Source organism: Diabrotica virgifera, chromosome 8, assembly GCF_917563875.1.
Source record: "Diabrotica virgifera virgifera chromosome 8, PGI_DIABVI_V3a".
Classification (NCBI taxonomy): Eukaryota; Metazoa; Arthropoda; class Insecta; order Coleoptera; family Chrysomelidae; genus Diabrotica; species Diabrotica virgifera.
The window spans coordinates 27838267-27858180 of NC_065450.1; the positions used below are offsets into that span (position 1 = coordinate 27838267).

Sequence of the window (19914 nt, forward strand, 5' to 3'; positions counted from 1 at the left end):
GTACGGTAATTTTCCTCATATTTACTCTCCAAATTTTCAATGACTTGTTGAGCTTCTTCAAATTTATCAAACAATTTTTCAGCCCTTACAAGCCTACCATTTAATTCCGTTAAATCAGGTTTATCTTGTGATTTAGTTTTGTTTGTTGCGATCTAATTGTAAGGTGACCTTTAATAAATTCTCGTCTGTTCTTTTCTGCTTGTAACTTCTGCTTTGACATGATAAAATTTTAATAAACATAAATTTTCCACCCAAACTGAATTCTAACTCACAACATTTGGGTCCAAAGGTAGGCCCTTTTACCACTGAGCCACTGAGAGGGGTATATTGATAGGGGATTGCAATAAATAAAGCAAATTAAAGCCTTATTATTAAAATAATAAGTAAGGTGTTTTCAGATTTTTTGTCCACTCTGTAGATGTATATGTATATTCCTAATTATTTTACTGTTTTCTAAATGTATATTACTCTTTTTAGGCAAAAGCAGCCCTAACCAAAGAGTTCGAATTGCGCCTAGCAAACGTGGAAGGAGAGTTCAGTGATATTCAGTAGATTGAATATTGGCCGATTGTTTCAACCCCATAGTTCTCCGTTTCGCCCTCGAAACGGAGGCAAAACTTTTTGACGGATTAAAGAAACGGTGTATGTATAGGAGTACACTGAAATTTGAGCTACTTAGTAGTATGTGTGTTAAAACAGTTAAAGTCTTTGATATTCTCGACAATCAAATCAAATGGTTTCATTTGGTAATTGTACAACATTGTTACTAGAATAGTCTATTTCGTAGAACGAGATCTTTCTGTTAACAATTCGTGTCTTCAACAATTGGTTGGTGTTCTGAACAATATATGTTTAAGTTAATGGTTGCTACAAGAAACGTATACTTCTAGTACTTATGTGATTCCTACGAGGTTATCACCAATATATTGCACACATGTTGATATTGTGTCATACTATTGACAATAGGTAAATCATAAAATATCTTGCGTAATACTGTAAAATGGACAATATTGTTTCTGTGCTGTTATCACAATTGTACCATAACCTCCATTTGACTAAATAATGAAATATATTCCAAAGAAAATTTGTCTATATATGATGTTTTTAAATAAGTATGACAAACTCTAAGGGGTAATTCTACATGAAAAAATAATGACAGTTTTCTCTACAAACATATGTCCACAAATGCTTCGTTTGCAAGCTACGGGGTGTTGAAATGTTTCTTAAAAACTGACGATTTATTTATTGCCCCAAAACCGGCTGAGATACGAAAGGGTTTTTGGCATAAAATTGAAAGTTTTATATTCGCCATTGGCGCGCATACGGGTAATGGTCTGAATCTTTTTTAAAGAAATAATAGTACGGCACGGATATTTTTAAATTAAAAATCATTTTTAAATTCCTCGTTCAATTTCTGACAAAAAATATATTCTTCATTTTTTCATACGAGGTGCATTTTCATGCAAAAAATAAAACATCATTATGAAATTTTGCTTTATTTTAATAGTTTTCAGTAACTTGAACCAACGACATTAGTTTGCTCTATAACACAAATTCAATGGTCTGCGTCGCTGTCCAGGGTATCCGGAACATATTATCAGTTGCAGCATACGATATTTATCATATGTTTCATAATATGACCGAGCGTATTCATGAGGTCGTTTTTTTTTAAGACAAATCACATGCTATGATTTTTGTGATGAATTGTCTTAAGTTAAAGTTGATTTCATGTAATCGAATGAACTATCTTTCAATAAAGTCGTCCCAGGAACGCAACTCATAAAAATTGGCAATATCATTTTAAATTCTTCTACTATAAAATGTATAATATATGTCTGAATTGCCAATATGAATGAGTCATATTAAAATAAATTATTAGAAGAATTTTTTTACTAAGCAACAAAATTTGTTTAATTTATTAGTATTTTGTATAAGGGCCCCGAAGAGGAAGTCGAACTGTCGATAAAATCATTTTTCAACATAAATTGTGGCTTATTTCCCAATTAGAATAATAAATTACATACCTAAATGTTACAAAGAAATAGCTTCAGAACAATATTAAAAATATGAGTGTGTTTAAAAATACATTTATCTAGAAAATGCTTAAATGTAGGTAATAATGTACTTAACCGCAAAGGTTTGTTTTTGTTTGTTTGGGTTTATACATGGAATATAATGCCATCTAATAGTATCTGGTGATTGCGACAGAGATAACTGAGGCTATTAGGTGGGAAGTCTCTTTCCAATCGGAGGGGTTTATCCAATCGGCGGTAGTGGAAAAGTCACCTGGTCGATAAACCCAACGTTATTGGATAAACCCCGTCGATTAGAAAGAGACTTCCCAACTAATAGCCTCAGTTATCTCTGTCGCAATCGTCAGATAGTTTTAGATGGCAGCGCGCAATCTAGGTATTATATGTCTATGGGTTTATATTACTGCGGACACCATACTAAAATCACAATAAAGATGCACTAGAAATAAACAAACCAAGACACGTCGAATGTTACGTGAAGCACTTCCAAATTATGATTTACAATTTATAAACTTTGTAATCATGATTTGGGATTTACAATGTATATTATGATTTGGGACTGATCCTTGGATAGCATTCGACGTGCCTTGGTTTGTTTATTTCTAGTGCATCTTTATTATGATTTTTGTATACCTAGACCGCAAAAGTTTTGCATCACCAAAAATTATGTTAATTTTGATAGTTTCTTTTTTCGTGAACGGATTAACGGATTGCGCAACTATTTTTATTATTTTAGATTTTTTCTTTTTGACATTTACAGTGTTGGCCAAATGTTTACTCAAACTTATCTTTTGGGCTTATAGCGGGTGGAAGAAAGGAAATATTTTTCTTATGTTAAGCTTGAGAGACCCTCTAGGAAGAAAAAGGTACATGGTAGGTATACATTGAAATCCGTGACAAAACATCTCGTAACACGACAGTTCGTAACTTCACAAATAGTAACAGACAATTCGTAACGACAATAGTTCTTAACGGCAACAGTTCGTAACTTTACATATCTGTAACAGTACAATCCGTAACGTCAAAATTGAATTAATCTGTTTATTTTTGTTAACGTGGAAACTAACTTTTATTACAGTTACAATTGAAATTACGTTTATCAATTTAACGTTTCAGCATCCAACAGGATAAACATTTTTGACACATTTAATATTTCGTGGAGAAATATATTGCGTGAAATATAAAAAAAAAGAAGTGGTCTTGAAAAAGTACCATTACCTACTTTTAGTATAGAAATGTATGCAAAATTCATGTTTGTATACATTTAGTGATCCTAAATTCGCTAAATAAAAATTAAATGTTGGCGTTACGAAGTGTACCGTTAGGAACTGACGACGTTACGACTTGTCCGTTACTATTTGTCCGGATACGAACTGTTGCATTACGAGATGTCATGGAACATGACATTGTACTCATTGTTCATTGTACTCTGGATTTTTGTGAACTTTTGAGGTTAAGTTTATAAGTAAGTTTAAAACATTTGTTCAGATCAAGACCAATTGTTCGGAAACGAATTGCCTATAAACGTCAGAGCGAAGGATGAACTTGACAGTTTGCCAGATTGCGCAACATAACGCTTATTTTACATCCAGATGTGTGAATCTGACTTCTCGGTATTTTCTAAAATGACAATTGACAATCGAGTCAACTTCACTCGAAACTCTAGTCTACATTGATGTTTGTTGTTAATTGTGATAGTAGAATTAGATATTTAGAAAACGTGATAAGATATGCTTCAGAAATATAACTTATGTGTGATAAATAGGCAGTGACGTAAGTTCTTGATAGCAATTTCTTCCTTTACTACAATCTACAATCTAAACTAGTAGAGGAGAGTGTCCTAATATCATACTCTTTCTCTCTAGGACTTTTATCAGGGAATAGAAAAAATGTCAGGTGTCAGAGCTGCGATGTTGTGGGTTGCAGTGTTTCGATACTACTACTATCTATAATTTTGCGCCCATTGTAGGTATATAGCCTATACGTTATGTGGCATCACTAGGGGTCACATACGAAGCTAAAATTACAGAGAACTTTACTTAAATCTTACTACTATTTATTTAGTAGGTATATAAATAAACCAAGGTTACGATATTAGGAACCAATGCGATATTAGGATCTCTCCTTGACAACTACTAAGTTTAAATTACTAATTTATTTTCACTGTAATGCATAATATGGTTAATATTATTTGACCTATAATTGATGAAAGTATTCTTCTTTGTTCCTGTATAACACATATCGCCGGTCCAGAAGAAGAATGACGTAACTGCAATTTTTTGTCAATTCCGTTTATTGCGTAATAAACTTCTAAAATACTTTGTACAGATGATACAAAAGCTACAGAGCTGTAACTATGTGCTGAGCCACTACAGGGTAGTTGCGTCGTTATTGAAATACGCGCCATTTTAGACCTCCTTTCAGATGAATAATGACGCAACTGTATATAGCGTTGAAAATGGGGGGATTAAATTAAGATAATGAAATTCTGACCAATAGTGATGGAAACAAAAGCCACCGTTGTAAGAATAAACGCCATACCGATGCTCTCGGATGATTACTCCTCATTTAATCCCTATTTTATATATTTAAAAAAGGTTTTTTGCTCTCTTGAATAATTCTGCTTTTTGCAGTTACGTCATTCTTCTTCCGGACCGGCGATATGTCAAATAGCTAACACAATAAACACTACTCAGCCTAGCTGAGCACTAATAAGGTGACGCTGCCTGTATTGTAGGTACTTATGACGTCATTGCCTGTTTAAAATATATAAGGTTTGTAAGTAAAACAAGTCAAACACCTGTGCCAGTTTTCAATCTGAATATATTTTTACAAACGCTTTTTTTGTGAAACAAAACATTTATCCTAACCAAACAGAACAATTTGGGAACACTGCATTTAATTATTTTTGAATGTAAAACCGGCAGTTTTGGAAAATTTTCCCTGTAATTTTTTAGTGCTATGGCTTAAATGCTTAAAATATTAAAGAAATATATATTTGAACAGTTACAATAATTTATTTGGGATGTCCATATAGTTTAGTTTTTTTCTATCTATTACAAAGTTATATCATCGGAACAAGGTGAAGGAGACATCATGCGCTATTATACATGGGATTCAATAATAGACGGATATATTAAATTATTCTGAGCAGTTTGTAAAAATAGCAAAAATAGTAAAGCTATAACGGTATTTTTTTGTGGGGAGTAGCAAAAGTGCGTAAGTTTCTCGATACAATGTGCTAGAAAGGCCAGAACGAACAAGTGCAAGCGCAAGAGGTATTGCGCGTGCGCCTGGTATACTCGACGTCTTACTTGATTTCTATCTATATATAAACAAATCAAAACATAAAACTAACCTTACAATCCTTACATAACTACAAAGTTATTTCATAACTGCACGTTTAGCGTCGCGTTATAAAGTGACAGTTGATACCTACATCAGATAACTCAAGAACTAACGCAAGTAGTTAAGTTAAATATTATATATCACACCAATTCCACCAAGTATGGTGAAACTGGTGTGATATATCATATTCACCAAGTTCGGGTCAATGTACTGTGTAACAATAAAGCTCCAACTAAGATTGGGAGCCAAATTGTTTCGGCTACGTCTAGCTCAGTCTCTGAAGTGTAAGTACGTCTTACCTTACCTAATTGAAAAAGTAAAAATGAGTTTTGGAAGGGACAGATAAAACATTAACTAATCATATTCATTGTATAATTAATAGATATGTTATATTAAAAGATAAAATGAAAGCTTAATACTGGCAAAGCAAATCGTGTTTAAAGCTGTAGAGAAATGTCAGTTGTTATGACTTCATATAGTTGACTGGAAAACTTGTTGATGGCTTCAGATGCTGATTGGAAGAATTATAGCTGAATGACTAGATATTAAGTTAGTGGAGATGGAGGATCGAACCCGTTGGTATTTCAAACGGCTATTGAGTTTTTCATGAAAGCTGCTATGCTGCTGCAGTCTTTATTCCATATATGGTACACCACGAGGCTCAGGAAGTTCCACCCAATAAAGGGAAACAAGAAAAAATTAATGAAAAAAACCCAGAAAAGATCTAATGGTATAATGATATATGAGTTTATGAGAAACATTTCAGATTAGGTAGGTATATACCTATACGACCGAGATACATAAAAGAAACCGCTTAATCCACTTTAACTTAAAAACTAGAGGTCCAGTTTAGCTCAAATTTTGACAGATTATGACAGTTATGCTTTATAAAAAATATAATTTAAAAAATAGTTTATAACAAAGTAATTTGATAGTCCCGTGATTTGTTAGTTAAATTCGGGACTCAGTGAGTTTTATGTTACTGTAAAGAGTGACTCACTGTTGATTATATTGGTTACCTACCTATGATCCTATTGGATCGTTAAAATATGTTACTGTTTCTACTGCAAGCTGGTCACTAACTCGTTAAATTCTGATGGGCGCGCGATTTTTCCCCAACACGACTCTACCTTATCGGCAGAGTCTACGAGAAGTGTACGGTAAATTGAAGATGTAATTAAAAAAAAAAGAAATATGTATGTCTTTGTACTCACTTTACCACGCTTAACGAATTACGGGATCTGGATTTCAAAGCATATTTTTTTTATAATTCTCGTATCAAAGTTACACGTGAAGTTAGTCGTATTGATGACAGTTGGAGAAACGTCCGCGACCCAATTCTGATCGCCCAAGAAGAGATCTATCTACTATGGTTCTTCTCAGAGGCATTTTTCAGTGCGACACTAGTGACAGAAAAAAAGACACGTCCGTGATACATACACATTTATAACATTTATTCCAGTTGTTGATAGATGGAGCTATAATCGGAAAAGAAATGATTTAGGTATTTACCCATTATTTAACTATTACATATCTATACTTAATCTAATTTACTAACCGTTGCACGTCATCCGCGTCATAGCCTGTGACGTCGCATGGTACCAACACGAAATATTTAGGCGGTAGGTGTTTCTTTTTTAGAATCACGTTGCCGAATACACTGGAATTACAGCCACTAGACATATTTTATTATATACGCGTAGAAATAATATTTGAAGATTTCTATTATTGTTAACCTAAAGAAATACACAATAATATGTTTCATTTAATTTGTATAAATGGATTATAAAGCGTTTTTATGAAGCACATTTACTCGAATCACACTGTAAATGTAATCGAACAAAGGTGACATTTTAGAATAAATTGGTAAAATTTATTTGACAGTTACGGTGATGACACTTCATATTTGTTTATATTCTTTACTACAAGTAACTGTTTTATTATATTTACTGTTTTTATTATTTACTTTACTATAAAACATCCTCTACTTTAAAAATATAAATTTCACCTAATTTTATCACGACTTGGAATAATCGAGGTATCTGACAACTTTTTTAGTTGTTATTGTAGACATATACAAAGAAACCTACCTGCTCCATGCCAAGAGTTCGGAGCCGTTTTTTAATTATTAACGCTGCAGTGCAAAAACGCTTGCACTGCAAATCTTAAAAGATTATAACTTAATTCTTGTTCTCTATTTCTTAAGTTTTTACTTATTTACATCGAATATTAATTTGTTTTGTTATATAATCCACGTTTACAATAATTATGTGATCTATTTGATTTAAAATGGATTCAGGATTTTTTTATACTTTGGCAACTATGTCAACTTAGATCTCTGGCGTAGATAATGACGTGCAACGGTAAGTAAATTAGACGGACTGTATACGACTATAATTCAAAGATCTTCTCAGTCTTTTCAGTGTGTCATTAATGACGTAATATATGATTTTAAGAATGTAGAGAATTATAGCATGACATTTGAGATAAATCTGACAGTTGTCAGAATCGTAATTGTAATTTGTTATAAAAACAAATCACAAATCAATTGTGTTTATTTCAATTCTAAAAAGTTATGTTATTTGATTTGTATAGTCTTATAAATTGTACAGATTATAGTCATGTAGATAATAATATTATTAATATATTAGATAAATCATTTTTTGTTCGATTATAGCGCCATCTATCAACAACTAGAATAAATGTTATAAATGATTTTAATCACGGACGTACCTTTTTTTCTGTCACTTGCAACTCAATGCGTTAGAAAGAAATCGAAAAACTGTGACGCACTGAAAGATGCCTTTGAGAAGGAGATTACCTACATAATATATTTGAATGATTATTCCAAAAAGAATTCACAATGCGCATGCATTTTGATGTCCACTAATACGTGAACCTTCTAAAATACTTCTAAATCGTGTATGTACTTTTTATTGTGTAATAAAAATTAAGAATTCTTAAATGTTTCTTTAATTATTTTAAGCATTCGATCGTTATTACGAATTTAAATAAGTTCTTTTAAGACCATTGTAGTCATAAGTTTACCAAAATTTCATTTTTCCTATTATGTACTAAACCAGAAATCTCTTTAAACGTATTGACGGCTTGTACTTATTTATCTAGTCACTAAATGATGCTATAAATAACAAATGTATATACTTAAAATGTTGTCGATTCAAATTAAAGTTACTTATTAGAAAAAAGTAGAAAAACCTAATTTCTTCTCAAAACGGATTACGATGGTCTGATTTATTACTTGTTTTTTTTTATTCCAGTTATCTACACCAATTTATTTTTTTCACTGCATAAACAAATTTATTTAAAGTACCTACTACAGAAAAATGTTCCAAGGCGTAAAACTTATTGCTATTTGATAAAAAGTAGCATAGAAGTAGACAGAACCGGAAAAGAGGCGAAAAAATTAAAAAAAAAAAAAGAATGTGTGTGTACTTTGTACGCACGTAAGAAGTTATACTTCTATTATATGATTTAAACGAAATTAATATACTTTTTATTTATATTTTGTTTAAATATTAAACTAATTTATACTTACTACTTCTCAAACATTTTTATTAGAACAGTGCCAAAAATTAAAATATTAAAAGAATAAAACACACACAAACACATTAAACAAGCCACAAATGATGTCTGAACATTAATTGTCGAAAAATTTTTTAACTAAATACGTATTTTCTGAAAATACAATTATATAATAAATATACTTACAATCATAAAATGTATTAAAAAAAAACAAAAAAGAAAGTTTCTCTTGGGACTCGAACCAGCGCTGATAACAGCGGTTGGTATTGGAATTCATTCGCCTTCTCCGCTTAGCCACAGACACTAGGTGTCATTTTGATCAAATTATTTTAATTTTGAATTGAAATGATTTAGAATTGAAAAAATACAACAAAACATAGAGTAAAAAACAATATATTAGGTGAATATTGATAGAAATTTTGATGGTAATCAAATTATATAAATAAAAGTATTACATACTATGTATTTTGGCAGATCAAATAGGTAGGTTTATACCCATGATACATTAACAATTATTACGTACCTGTTGCTTTTAAAAACTATTTAAAAGTCACTACAATATTATAAACTTTTTTGTTTCTGTCCTCACAACAATAAAACTAATATATTATACATTTGTTTACCTTTACCTTTACCTCCAAACCACAGCTGCCATATCGGATAATTTTTGACATGTCATTTGAACATCCAATCAGAACAAAGTTATAATGCGCATGCGCCGGGCTGATAGGTTTTAACATATAAAAAAATCACCCTCTATCGCCGGTAAAGAAGTATAACTTCAATAATCCGTAAGGTAGAAGCCAAAAATCTTGGTATTGCAATCACAAAGGAAAATAACAGACCTTAATTGAAGAAAACAGACCGTAATCTATAGGGCTTTTCATTGATTGTCATTTGTTTCGAGCTTCTGTGATAGTACGCCAGGGAAATAAGGCAAAAATATACCATGTTCAGGACACTTGAGCAGCCAGGTTGCAAATGGGTTTTTTTGGGTACTATGTATATACCTAATACATTATAAATACAAAAATGCCCGTCACAGTTCGGACGAGAATTTTAGTTATTAACAAAAAAGCGTCAAAAATGGCATTTTTTTCGTCTAAATCGCTACAGGTAAAAATAGCGTAATTAAATATCTTATTTATAGTATTCTTCTTTTAGTACATGAGCAAAGGTTTAAAATGGCAGTTTTTGAATTTTAACCCCATACTTTGTTGCTTCGGAAATTCCAAAATAAAATTAAAATTTCGAAAATGCTATCACCGTTGCGAAAATGGCCTTAAGACTTTCATATTGCATGAAAAGTTGAGTCAAACAGTCCATGTAATGCACAAAAACTTTAAGACGATTCGTCAATTAGTTTAAATATTATTCAATTTGTTTATCCCAAAGAGCTTTTTTGCAATGTTATTTTTCAGAAAATAATAATGATATAGCAATTCTGTGGAAACCACGTGAAAGAAGAATAGTTATATTTTCAACGCATTTAAAAAAAATCATTAAAAAGTCATTTTTATCACCCCGAAAACATTTTTTTAAAGTAGGGTTATTTTTGGCATATAAACAATTTGAGTAACAACTTTGTTAATATTAACTCTAGACTAAAACTACTTTGGGATTTGAAAAGCTGGTATTTTTACACGAATTTTCAAAAAAATACCTTTTCGCCTAGGTTAATCAGGGTCAAAATTAGCCACTTTTTTTTAATTCACAGCTACTTTGTTTATAACAATTAAGCAATCTAACCAGCGCCATTTTAAAGTTCAAGGTATACGCTCTGAGCTTCGCAGGTGTCGCTCCTAGAGAATTACTAATACAACTTTAACCGGTAATTTTTAAATTTATTATTTAATTGTTATCGCTTAATATTTACAACGCAAAAAATAATTAAATTGTAATCGATTTTTTAAAGATTTTGCTAATCATTTTAACGTTCTATTAATAAAATATTAATTTCTTACTTCGGATACTTTCACAATTATCGTGTAGATGGCGCGTAGATTAATTTATAATTACATATTACGAAATATAAAAAAAAGTTAAATTCAGTATTTAAAACGTAAGTATATTTAAGGTAAAAATATACACCACAGCTTTGACCAACTAATATTATTTCCTATTAATCTTTTTAATTTCAATGTTTTAAATTAATCACTTTGACATTTATGTCAAAGAGAAGCTTAGTTTTTAAGCCAAAAATGACTCTACTTTAGTAAAATATTTCCGAAATGATAAAAATGACTATAGATTTTTTTAGACGGTTTGAAAATATAAGTGTTCTTCTTTCATGTGCTTTCCACAGAACTGCTATATCATTATTATTTTCTGAACAATAATATTGCAAAACAATATTTCTGAACAATAATATTGCTCTTTTGGAAAAACAAATTGAATAAAATTTAAAATAATTGACAAATCGTCTTGAATTTTGTTGTGCATAATATGTACTGGCTGTCTCAACTTTTCATGCAATATCAAAGTCTTAAGTTCGTTTTCGCAAAAGTTATAGCAAATTTTTTTATTTTCGAAATTATTTTAGTCTTATTTTGCAATTAGCGAAGCAATAATTGATCGGACCAAAATTCAAAAACTGCCATTTTGAATCTTTGCTCATGTACTAAAAGATGAATACTCTAAATAAGATATTTAATTACCCTATTTCTACCTGTAGTGATTTAAACGGAAAAACTGCCATTTTTGACGCTTATTTGTTAATAACTAAAATTCTCGTCCAAACTGTGACGGGCATTTTTGTATTTATAATATATTAGGCATATAGAAACCAAAAAACCCATTTGCAACCTGGCTGCTCAAGTGTCCCGACAAAAACCTTATTTCTCTGGACTATAAGTCGTATAATCCGTGTATATTAATATTAAACGCTTTTCGAGCGTTTCGAGCTTCTGTCATATGTTGTATAATCTGTGTATAATATTAATATACACGGACTATACGACATATGACAGAAGCTCGAAACAAATGAATGGGAATGAAAAGCCCTAGGTATAGGTACTACTCACTGATTAAATTTACTAATGTCTGGATATCTTGTAAATTTTCTGAAATAACGGCTGTATCGTCAACGTATCTGATATTGTTGATTACTTTTCCGCCTAGTCTTAATTCCTCCTATCTGTCAGAAGTCTCTAAGACTCCCTATCTAAATATTTCTTCAGAGTGTAGAATAAAAGACTGGGTGAGAAAACCCTGTCGTACTCCACATTTGTTGAGGCTACTTGATTGTAATACAGTGGAAAAGTAATAACCGGCAAAATAACGCAAAAGATGGAAAACATACCTAATACATTGTGAAATAAAAAGAGATGAAACTAATAGAGGTGAAAATTATCAGTAGTAATTGCACAAGAGCTATAAAATTCTATATTAATTTTAGAGATCGAGTGCAATTTGTTGCGATTATTTCATGAATAAAACTGTTCAACACCAAAATTTTATTGTAATTTATTTATGTAAGTACAAATTAGTACAACTAAACAAACAGTTGTTATAAATATTAATTTGACGGTTGAAAGTCATCACTTTTGTAATTTTTAAAATATTAATTGTCATTAATGTCAATGAATGTATTCTTTCGTAGCAACGAAGGGCATCTGACATAATATACTTGACAACGGAATATTATCAAAAATTATCGATTTAATTTAGATTTCTGTAGCTTTCTATTAGTCAGAATCTCCTATAAATGAAATAATCGATATAAACGTGTACATTAACATTACATTTAGACGTCTGTGACAGAAGTATGTTATAAAATTCTCCTGTCACAGTGACAGTTGTCATACTCCTCCGATACCTCTAAAGGTGGGAAACTATGTAATGTAATGTTAATTATTTATACAATTATATCGATAATTCCACCTTTACTAGTTTCATCTCTTTTTACTTCACAATGCATTATATTTTCCATCGTTTGTAGTATTTTGCCGGTTAGTAGCGCGCTCATCACTGTATAAGAATTTTAGTAGTTTTCTAGTAGGCAATAAAAAGTAAGTCTTGTTGTACTCGGTCGAATGCCTTCTCAAAGTTTATGAAACAAACATAAACGTTCTTTCGGAACCCCCCTTCAGGGGTCACTGTTCCTCAATCTTCTTCACCACTCATTTCTGGCTATCGTGTCTTCTTCATCTAAACTTTTCTTTCTCAAGTCCTTTGTCACACGGTCCTTTTATCTTCTTCTCTGTTTTCTTCTGCCTCTATTTCCCTCAATTTCTAACAGCTCTATAGTTCGTTCCACATAGTTTTTTATTTCTACGTCTTATGTGACCAAACCATTCCAGTATTTGTTCGTGAACCTTTTTGAGATTCTGAGGTGAAGTGAGACTGTACTCACTTTGACCCTTTCCCTAATCACTTGGGTTATTCTTGATCTTGTTCCTAGTCTAACTCAAAGTACACCGTAACATTTTTATTTCAGCCACTTTCATCTTATTTTCTTGAGCTCTCTCTACAGGCCACACTGACACCAATGTAGGCCTCATCATATTCTTATATTATATTTTTACTTTTAGTACTCTCTAAGCTATGGGCAATTACTCGATCTATTGTTCCATTTTGCGTTATGTAGAAGCCAAAGGTTTTTAAATTCTATGTCCCCAACCATTCCTGTTCCTCCCAACCACTCCGTTTTCGACCTGCTAATCTTCCCTCTTCAATCCTTTTTCCAACCATCCAACATTTCTTTGCTCTCCTCCACTAGAGATGTTGAAAAAGTATCTATTCGTTACAAAGTACTCGTTACTTACGAATACCGAAAGTAACGATCACTATACAGAGATGCAAATCGTTACTTTGATTACTCTGATTACTTCGTTACTTCGTACCAATCGTATCAGAGGGAGTAACGACTATTGTATCTACTTTGATTACTTCGTACCAATTTATCTACATCTATCGCATCTACAACCAGTACACTTGATTACTTTCTACCAATCGTATCCCAGCGAGTAAAAACAGATCGGTGAAGGTCGTTGTTATATCGGAATCTTCGTTTCTTCTTCACGTGCCATATCAGAATTATCCGACGTTGGCGATCACCATTGCGAAGGCTTCTCGATGAGCATTTGGTATCTGAGTCCATTCTCGAATGTTTTTTAACCAAGAAACTTGTTTTCTTCCTACACCTCTACGGCCCTCTATTTTGCCATTAAGGATCAGTTGTAATATTTTATATCGACTTCCCCTCACTATATGTCCCAGATAAGACATTTTTCGATGTTTAACAATCATTAGCAGTTCTCTATCTTTGTTGACCTTCCTTAGTACTTCTTCATTAGTTTTTCTTGCTGTCCAGGGTATCTTCAGCATCCTCTATGAATCCACATTTCCAATGCTTCAATTCTGTTCATGATCAATACTTTTAGCTTCCACACTTCTGCACTATATAAAAGTACGGACCAAACATAGCACTTGACCCTCTTTGTCTTAGTTCTAAACTGAGATGATTATTGCAAATAAATTACTTCATTTTCATAAAAGTAGTTTTAGTCATTGCTATTCTACGTTTTATTTCTATGTCTGGATCTAGTTGGTCCGTTATCACAGTTCCCAAATATGTCACTTTGTGAACTTTCTCAACTTCGACTCCGTTTAATTGAAGCTTTACATCGGGATGTGGGTCACGACTAAACACTAAAAATTTGGTTTTGTTTGATTTTATTTTAATGCCAATTTCCTCTCCTACCTCGTGAATATGATCAAGCAGAATTTGGAGACCTTCAATATTATCTGACAGAATTACTGTATCGTCTGCATATCTTATCACATTAAGTAGTTCTCCGTTGATTTTTATTCCATATGGCTGTCTCTCAAGTGCCTTTTTAAATAACTGGTCAGAGTAAACATTAAACAATGGTGGTGACAAAATGCAACCTTATCTGACTCTTCGTTGTATGGAGATTTCATCGGTGTAGTTATCTCCAATTTTGACCGTAACAGTTTTATTCCAGTACAAATTTTTAATGACACTAATATCTTTGTCATCTATTCCGATATTTTTCAGTATTTGCATTAATCTTACATGCTGTACTTTATCGAATGCCTTTTCGAAGTCCACGAAACATGCAAATACATATTTTCTTTGATCACGGCATTTTTGTAAAAGGATGTTAAGCGCAAAAAGTGTCTCCCTGGTACCCATAGCATTTCTAAAACCAAATTGGGTATCTTCGAGATCTTCTTCGCATTTGCGTCTAATTCTGTTGTGAAATATTCTTAGGAAAATCTTGTGTGGCTCATTAGGCTAATGAGTGTGGTTCATTAGGCTAATTAATTGATATTCTGAGCATTTTCTCACATTGTGTTTTTTAGGTATTGCGACAAAGATGGATTTGAGCTAATCTGTGGGAATCACTCCGGTGTTATATATTGAATTAAAAAGTCTTACTACCACTTTTATGTTATCATCCTCTATTAGTTTCAGCAACTCAGTTGGTGTATCATCTGGACCACAAGCTTTTCTAATTTTAACACTATTTATAGCGTGTTCTACTTCGCATTTCATAATTTCTGGGCCGTCAATACAGTTTTGGTAGAATTCGGCAATATTATTCCTGTCATCTTCAAAAAACTGTGATATATACAGTTGCCATTATTTTCTTATTTCGTGCTCATTTACAATAATTTTGTTATTATTGTCAACGAGCACAGAGGGAACTCGTTTTTTAAATATGTTACTCTTATCTTTTTTAGTTTTTTGTGCACATTAAATAAGTTGTGTCTAGATATCACATCCTCCATTTCGTCGCACCTTTCTCCCATCCATTTTTCTTTGGCTAATTTGATCTCCTTTTTTATTCTTTTCTGCAGGTGTCTATATTCTGTTTCATTAGATTTGATCAGTCGTCGTTGTTCCATCAATTTCAAGATGTCGTCTGTCATCCATTTATTTTTCTTGATTAAGCTTTTTCTATAATTATTGTTTGTGGAAATTTCGTTAACTTGATTTTTAAATTCACTCCATAGTTCTTCTGGATCTTCTAGTTGTTCTCCGATGTTTTTTATTCTATTGTTAAATTCTTTTTTAATGTTATGTTATAACGGATTACCTATACAAAATACCTACCTACTGAGAAATACGATTCTCGTTATGATTACCGTTACACAAATACAAAAGTAACAAAAGTAAACACAGTAATCAAATCATTTTTGTCCCCTAAACAGATCGGTGAAGGTCGTTGTTATATCGGAATACCTATACAAAATACCTACCTACTGAGAAATACGATTCTCGATATAATGAGTACCGGTACTCAAATACAAAAGTAACAAAAGTAATCATAGTAATCAAAGTAACGAATACTGTAAATTATTACTTTATATAAAAGTAACGATTTGTAACGAATACTCGAAAGTAACTATAATCAACATCACCATCCTCCACTACCACAATACCCGCAAAGAACATTGATCAAGGGGCCCCCTCCCTTACCTTCTCGGGTAGTAAGTACATACATAATAAGGTGAAACAGGTAGAAACTCGGTGAAAAGTCTTGATCCAAAACAATCGTTACTGGAAAACTTTCGGCCAATCCAATACAAGTCTTTACTTTTGTGTACATAAGTACTTCTCAGGAAACCCATATACCTCCTATACATCTCCATTGCTCCTGTCTAGGAACTATTTCGTAAGCCTTCTTAAGATCCATAAAAACATAAAATACATAAATAATTAAAAAGTAAAGAAGTAAAAAACCTTTGTTATTTTTAAAATTATTTCTAGAAACATTGAAGGTTGTTGATACATTGGTTGTAGAAAACTTGGAATAAAAACATTATTTTACAGCGATCAAAATTCTCTACTCGCTTTCTTTGAAACAGGGTACGACCCGCCTTTATAAACTCCTCTCTTTCATTATCAGTATTTATGATGGTTTTAATAGTGCCGCCTATAATAATTCTAGGAAAACAGGACTTTGTAAAGTATACTTCTTACGTACAGCTAAGAAATTGCACACGTCCTCTTGTAGTGAAATCACTGAAGTTGGATATGAACTATTTCCTCCGATTTCGGTGAACCTCCATCGATTTTAATGAAAATTGGTGAGCGGTTAGAGGATACATCAATGAACTAATAGTGGCATGGAACCAACTTGCGCTTTTACCCTGGAGGTGGATGCCACTTCTTCTCTATGGGTGAATATATATTATTTTATTAAAAATTACCCAATAAATCGACAGAGCGACAAATTCTAAGTAAAATTTATTATATAAAGTTATTAAAATAAATGAATACTTTCTGAGTTATTAAAAATTTTAATTTTTATTGAAAAAAATGTATGTTTCAAAGCGGTTTTTCAAAAATAACTCAAAAGGTTTTTCCAAAAATGTATCATTACCAAAATTGTAGCTAATAAAAAATCGAATAAATTCCTTACTTGAAAATCCTTTTAATATTAATTTAAAGTGAGTTATAGGTAGGTAATTTTATATATATTTTTATCGGTGAGTACTCAAATTTAAGTATTCAAGCTTAAATAACAGGAACACAATGCATTTTATTAACATATTATACCCTCTAAGCCTAAGCACTTGTAAAAGTACTCAGAAATATATATCAAACGAGCTTCCGAAGAAGTTGGTAGCATTAAAATTTAGACTCCAAAATTTTTTCCAAAAAAATGGTATTGTTTTTTTTTTAGAATAACTACGTTAATTTTTATATCAGGTTCATCGAAAACCGTTTGAAAGGAAATTTAAAGGGCCATAGAATCGTATTAAATTTAATCTTTTAAATCGCTTATTTTTTTAAAGAAAATAGAATAAAGGGTTACATGGTTCTCGCAGTAAAATTTAGGCTTTAAACGTTTTTATCTCGGATTTTTTTATGGCACAAAAATAATAAAGATTGTTAAAGAGTGTTAAAGATTTTTATGTTAACGATTAAATTTGCGGTTCGACTATAAAAAAACGTTTTACGAATATCTTTTTTTTTGAGTTATTATCAAAAGAAAATAAAATAAAAAAAATTCTATTTTTTTAAATCATACTTTTTTATTCAAAAATATGCATTATGCGGTTAAAATTTTTGACGTCATTACAGTATGCTAAAACAAAGAAAGTCTTGTGGGGATTACCTACTATACATTTTAATTTATGTGGAAATGGCATATTTTTCATTTTTTCCTAAATAATTCGAAAATGGTCGTTTATAATTTTCCCATGATTTAAGCTTAAGAGGAAACAGTAGCGATCAACAGGTAGCAAAAACGCGTTCCAAGATTGCGGCTGTAATTTTGAATATTTTTTCGAGATATTTGGCACACGCATTGGTAATATAATAAAGAATGGCGGTACAGAGCCAAATTTGAAAAATATATTAATATGTGGAAATTACTCTGTAATTAAATACAATATTAAAAAAACGAGCCTGTACCGCCATTAAGAAGAACAAAAAAATACACTTTCTTCAAATAAACTTTTTTATACGATGCCTAGATTTTGTGTCATTTTGGAACAACTAATGAAATAAAAAATTTTAGTAGTTCCAAAATGACACAAAATCTAGCCATCGGATAAAAAAGTTTATTTGAAGAAAGTGTATTTTTTTGTTCTTCTTAATGGCGGTACAGGCTCGTTTTTTAATATTGTATTTAATTACAGAGTAATTTCCACATATTAATATATTTTTCAAATTGGGCTCTGTACCGCCATTCTTTATTATATTACGAATACGTGTGCCAAATATCTCGAAAAAATATTCAAAATTACAGCCGCAATCTTGGAACGCGTTTTCGCTACCTGTTGATCGCTACTGTTTCACCTTAAATACTTAGATTTGAGTACTCGCCAAAAATATACATTCAATTACCTATAACTTATTTTGAATTAATACTAAAAGGTTTTTCAAGTAAGGAATTTATTCGATTTTTTATTGTCTTTAATTTTTGTAATAATAACTTTTTTTTTAATTTATAGTTTGCGAGGTATTTATGAAAAACCGCTTTAAAACATTCATTTTTTCACGAAAAATTGAAATCTTTGATCTTTAATAACTAAAAAAGTATTGGTTTTATTTTAATACCTTGATGAAAAAAATTTTGCTTATAATTTCTATCTCTATCGATTTATGGGGTAATTTTTAATGAAATAATTTTCACCCCTAAGAAGGGGTTTCCTCCACACCCAGGATAAAAGCGAAAGTTGGCACCCTGTCACTTTTGTGTCTCTTGAGGTATTCTCTAACTACTCACCAATTTTCATGAAAATCTATAAAGGTTCAACAACATCGGAGGTGAAAACCATCAGTGATTGTACTATTCAGTTAGTTTCTTGTACGGACTTCTATTGTCAGTTAAACGTTCTGGTAGCTAACAAGTCTTAAATGTTGTTACAATTGTATATAAAATAAATTTAAAATCCTGCCTAGGATTTACTCGGAATGTGTATTCAAATAGAAGTTTTTAGTGTGCAGTAGCTGTAGGTGGGCAGTTCATTTAACAATATAATGTATGATCCAATACAATTTTGCTATAAATGTTAATACTTTTAGAGGACTTAACTACGTATTCTAATAATGAAAGAGTATATCAATAAAAACAAAGAGTTATTATGATTATCGAGTTTTATTTCTATTCTATTTTTTAAATAATAAAACAAAACAGAATACCACAACAATGGAGATCAAGTATCCGAATACTTCTCTTCAAAAACGGAGACAAATCAGACCCGGAGAATTACAGAGGAATTAATTTATTAAACTTAACATTAACAAGTAATTGGACTACGTAAGTCCTAGATTTTTACCCAAAGTAATCGAAAGTAGAACTGAAAGTCGATATTTCAACTCTTCGTGTGACTTTGCGTCGATTGATATACGATTTTACTAATTTTTTTTACTAAACTTTGGGTCATCATTGTTTAAACAGAAATGACTTTAAAACCAGAAATAAAGATTCAAACTCGATTTTTCAATACGCTCCGATTGATGTGTTACATGTACTATTTCTGCGACTATAATATGGCACTTCTG

At 31.4% G+C, this 19914-nt stretch overlaps 1 protein-coding gene across 2 annotated transcripts in view; it reads left to right on the forward strand.

The window, feature by feature from the left end:
- Positions 1-19497, forward strand: part of LOC114338442 (1-phosphatidylinositol 4,5-bisphosphate phosphodiesterase classes I and II) — a 591824-nt gene extending 572327 nt beyond the window's left edge. For both annotated transcript variants that reach the window (XM_050659889.1, XM_050659890.1), the window contains one exon: positions 478-19497. In XM_050659889.1, coding sequence (XP_050515846.1) covers positions 478-552 — 75 coding nt within the window. In that variant the 3' untranslated portion in view covers positions 553-19497. The remainder of the gene's footprint in view (positions 1-477) is intronic.
- The last annotated feature ends 417 nt before the right edge of the window (positions 19498-19914 follow it).